Source organism: Trichoplax adhaerens, genomic scaffold, assembly GCF_000150275.1.
Source record: "Trichoplax adhaerens TRIADscaffold_44 genomic scaffold, whole genome shotgun sequence".
NCBI classification, from domain to species: Eukaryota; Metazoa; Placozoa; class Uniplacotomia; order Trichoplacea; family Trichoplacidae; genus Trichoplax; species Trichoplax adhaerens.
The window spans coordinates 136,802-141,587 of NW_002060984.1; the positions used below are offsets into that span (position 1 = coordinate 136,802).

Consider the following 4,786-nt stretch of genomic DNA (forward strand, 5'->3'; position numbering starts at 1 on the left):
CTACTAGCAGACTACACAAAGACTTAAACGCCTCGTATTTTACGTTAAACACTAAGTTGGACAATTCTTCTTTATTTCACGATATACTGCATTTATATACTATTCCTCAATAGTTCATGAGTCATAGTTAATACAATTAACATTAGAATCATTTACTGAATTAGATATTAATTTTAGCTACTGCTCTCTTAATGCAGACAACAGTATTTACGAACATAGACATGTAATAACTAATACAGAATAGTCAGATTACGATATGTTCTATCACGGAACATTTCCATGATAATTTACAGTCTATCATAAGTAAATTACAATCACAATGATTCGAACTGTAAGCAGATGATTTGCATTCCCTATTATAACTATTATAATTTCAGTATGTGTATAAGTGTCACTGTCATAAAAAGTCAGTGCTATATTAAAATACAGTATATCCAAATTAGAAGTTAACTAAATAAGGATAGTCTAACAGAATTATCCTAACATAGTTATTTCTACTGTAATACAGTATTTAACACTGTAACAGATACAGATTAGCTTTAACCTGTATCCAAATTCGAGACCCTTTATTTATTCTTACTTATAAGCAGTCTTTTGTAGCTTTCATCATCAATTAAGTGACACTGCATAAAGTATAAAAATTTATGTTATTATAGCCTTAAATTTTAAGCTAAGTCACTTTGACTACAGTTAAACGCAGAGATTTCAGTAATACCATGTAATTTTATATTGCGATAAATTATTATAATATATTAATAAATTGAAATGATTTGTACGGAAATTGTAGCTGATATTAATAAGCAACTTAATGACCGAGTATAAGCTTGTAATCTCTGGATGTTTATATTAGCTAACGCGCAAAAATGAAGAGCAGAATTTGTCTTTTCGAAAAAAGGATGAGTATTAGAGATACCCTTTAGTCACCTAATAATTTAAAGTTTAATAGTGACTATATAGAATATTGCTATAAATGACTATAAATGCGATAATTATATCGAATAGTGATTGAATAACTTTAAATTTAGTTTTCGTAATAACGATATACTGACAAAACCTATATAAGCAAATAAACTATAACATGAATAGCGGTTGATGTGATTTCAATTATACCAAATCGTTAGATAAAATGTGAAGCATGGTTCTATTCACCTTTTATCGCTCTTCCATCGCAAGTAATAAAAGACAGATACCAAAATAATTACTATCACAAGAGCTGCAAATCCAATTATCATACCGGCAATTATGTTAGCTAAGAGAGAATTAAAGAAATAGTTTTATTAGTTAAGTTAACTTGACTAAAAAAATCTGTTCGAAAGTCTGAATTTACAGCTTTAATAAACTGTTATCGACAATCTAAAAATAACGGATTATTGCCAGAATATTAGATAAAAGATAGTTTCATCCAATTCACATTCATTCCGAGTACTGCCACTAAATCTCAGAATACTGATACTAGGCTAACTAACACGTAATAACTGGCTTGCGTGTACCACAGTCACGATCGACAAAGCCACTAGGACACCTATATTTCGAAAATTTCCAGTTTAAAAGTTTTATAAAGAGTAGTTTATACGTCACGTATAAGTCAAAGTTTAAATCGAGTTAAAAAAATTAATGGCCGTAAGTAATTTGAAAAATCTCAAAAACTGCAAACATTGCGAAAAATTCCGAGGGCAAAGTCAGCTTAAAATATTGTGTTTGTTAAGCTAATTGATTATGAAAGCTTCTTCCTTGAACTTACAAACAGTAAGGTTTCTGCTTTTTATCAAGCCTACAATATCCACCACCATTCTTGCAAGCTAATTGGCACTCTGAAAGAAAAATATTAGGATTTAGAAACAGTTCGAAACTGACGTCTAGAAACCTGCATTAGCAACTATTTCAAACTAAAATCTTTTTTATCATCCTTTCAGTAATATTTAAAAATTGCAATATGTCACGTTGCTAAACATTGTAATAGTAGAGTACAGATTAAGCATTTGTGTCACGGTAGATTTCTTTCTATCTAGGCTACAATGGCTAAGTTTTTGTGATTGACTAGTAAAAGCGGTCGATTGCTTACTATTAATTGTCTTTTACATTTTTATGAGTAGCAGTGCGGTTCATCGTGAATAGTGGGAATAATTTAATATTAGCCTAAAGTTTTAAAGTTTGCGCGCGTAACAGTAGTCTAGGTGAGTGGCTTTATACCTAAACTAGAGTAATAATTGACAGTAACAATTTAGAAGGGCAGAATACTTTACTTTATCCTGAGTCAGAAGAGTAGTCTGTGAAATTATATCAGCTAGTTATGTGCTGTTCCTGATATTATGGAAATACAAGATTCATGAGTATCCTGCACCGATTAGGAAGTTCTTTAAATAGTGAAAAATAATTTATTCGCTATTTTAGAAAATAACATAGTTTCGTCAACAGTAAATTTATCGATCGCATAGGTATTATCATGCAGGTAAGTACAGTGCTTGGGAAATTACTGTAGGAGCATTATTCACTTTAGGCCAAGAATTTAGAAGGCTTAACTTACTCGTGCAGTTATGTTGGTAATAGCTGCCGTTACTTGTTTGCTGGTCACACTTGCAATAATAGGATCCGTTTGTATTAATACATATTTGATGCGGCAATGAACATAGCTGCGAGTTGTTGCATTCATTAATATCTATAAAATGGCAGAAATAATCAAATTATCCATCAAACTGATTTCATTAGCTCGGATATATCCTTAGTTGATCGTTAATTATATTTGAAGAGGTTGTGTGGGATAAAGAGCTTTACTCATGTATCCTTTTTAGCAGCTGCGAAACAATATACGTGCGTAAAATTAAAATATGAATATGTACCATATATTCGCATAATCGAACAAATAATGTTAGTTATAAAATGATTAAGAATAATAAAAATAAATCAAATCAGATCATGAATGTAAGTGAAATCTGTCAAGGTGTTATGTTAAGACTATTTTTTGAAATTTTTTTCCTTGATAGACATTACATTTTGACCTACGTACAACATCTACAGTTAGATATTTGTTAGTAGTCATAATATTTAGAAAGTCAGAATTGGTAGTATTGCGTTTTATATACTGTACTATCTGCGTTTTAAATTCGTTTAATTCTAGCATACTGTATGATACTTATATCCAATATGGCGAAAACAATATATAGAATTAAGGTAAATTGACCTGGCCTTAAGCTAATATTAATAAAGTAATGTATAATTTTTTATTATTTTTGAGGGAGTACATCATTTTAATTGCGATTAAATGGTTTTATATATTTTCCGTCATTTTAATCTAGCGATTAAGACTTAGAATCAAAATTTGATCGTTTTGATAAATATTTAAAGTGTCTAAAAATGTATTAAATTCACGATTCGAATCACACTCAGCAGAATAAATATAATTAAACTTTGAATTGTATCAAGACCTGAGTTGCTTAAGGTTAATAAATTATGAACAACTGCTATTATATCTTTAAATTATTCTCAATTGATTGAAATAAAAATAATGCTGAACTAATTTGCAATTCAAAGGAAATAAACTTTGTTTTAATCTGTTCTTAACTTCCTTCCTAAGGAAGGAAGCCCGATGAATAAGAAATTTCATTGATTTATGCGTTTATACATGACTTCTTTTGACGAGATAGAAATATTAAGTTAACTGTAAGATTTATGGATGTATGCTTTAACAAAGGATGAAATATCTAATTATACTTTTAAATGAGTGATGCCTTGAAGTCAACAAATTTCAAAGTATCAGGAGCATCAAGGAAAGTTTCCAATAGCACTGAATCACTGAAAGTTTTTGCTTTACGGACCAAGATAATTAATTATAACATTGACGTTGATAGCTGAAATCACAAGATATTAATGCATGCCAAATATTATTTTAAGAGCTCTTGTTGCGACAGTCAACATACTTCAAATGATTTGAATTTGGCTCAGAAAAAATAATATCAATTGTCTATTGTATGAATTTTTATATCAATGGCCTGGTTTCTATGTGTATTATATCAATACGAAAAGCCATTTAATATAATAAGCAACTCGTATCTTCTACTTTATCTATTTATAGATACTTTGAAAAACTTAACAAAACTTAAGAATTAGTATATTATATCGGTATCATAAATTTTTTCAATAACTAAGCCACTAACAATTACGGGTATTTAAGGTCAAAATTTTCTGTTTCGATAATTAAAAAAGACGTTTACATTAAGAAGATTTCTTTGAAGCTAATAGTTAATCCAATGGGTATTATATAAGAAAGCTAACAAAAATGAATAAGTTACAAAATTTTTAAGATACGGAAATAAGTGGCAAATTCACGTAGCGTGAGATCCATTTTGAATCAGTGACTGTAGCTTTGATTAGAATTTGCATGAATTAAAAATCTTAAGCGTGGTATAAAACATAAGTCACGGTTCAGGTACGAGATAAATTTATAGTTATTATTTGATATTACTCAGAGGTAATATCATATTCTGAAAAATGGCTAACCTTGACAAGAAAATCCATCGCCATCAAATCCATCAAGGCATTGACAAGCCAGATAAAATGTCTCATTTTCCGTGCGATTTAAGCAAGTTGCGAAGGAACTACAATTTAGTCCAACTTTTCTGCATTCACTTAAAGGGACTATAGCTTCTACATTATGGATAATTTAAAGCTATTACTGTTTAATTTCTCATAAATACTTCAGCAATTTCTTTAAAGTATAGATACGTAGGAATGTTACGCAATAGTTTGATTTGCTTTATGATTTAAATTATTGTAGCTAGGCCATAGCAAT

The 4,786-nt window shown here is 29.6% G+C and overlaps 1 protein-coding gene across 1 annotated transcript in view; it reads right to left on the bottom strand.

The window, feature by feature from the left end:
- TRIADDRAFT_62392 (uncharacterized protein) overlaps positions 1-4,786 on the bottom strand; it is a gene marked incomplete at both ends in the record, with an annotated part of 7,294 nt that overhangs the window by 421 nt on the left and 2,087 nt on the right. Inside the window, 5 exons of the mRNA XM_002118320.1 lie at positions 1,150-1,249; positions 1,467-1,522; positions 1,742-1,811; positions 2,525-2,656; positions 4,495-4,641. Of these exons, the coding sequence (XP_002118356.1) occupies positions 1,150-1,249; positions 1,467-1,522; positions 1,742-1,811; positions 2,525-2,656; positions 4,495-4,641 (505 nt within the window). The remainder of the gene's footprint in view (positions 1-1,149; positions 1,250-1,466; positions 1,523-1,741; positions 1,812-2,524; positions 2,657-4,494; positions 4,642-4,786) is intronic.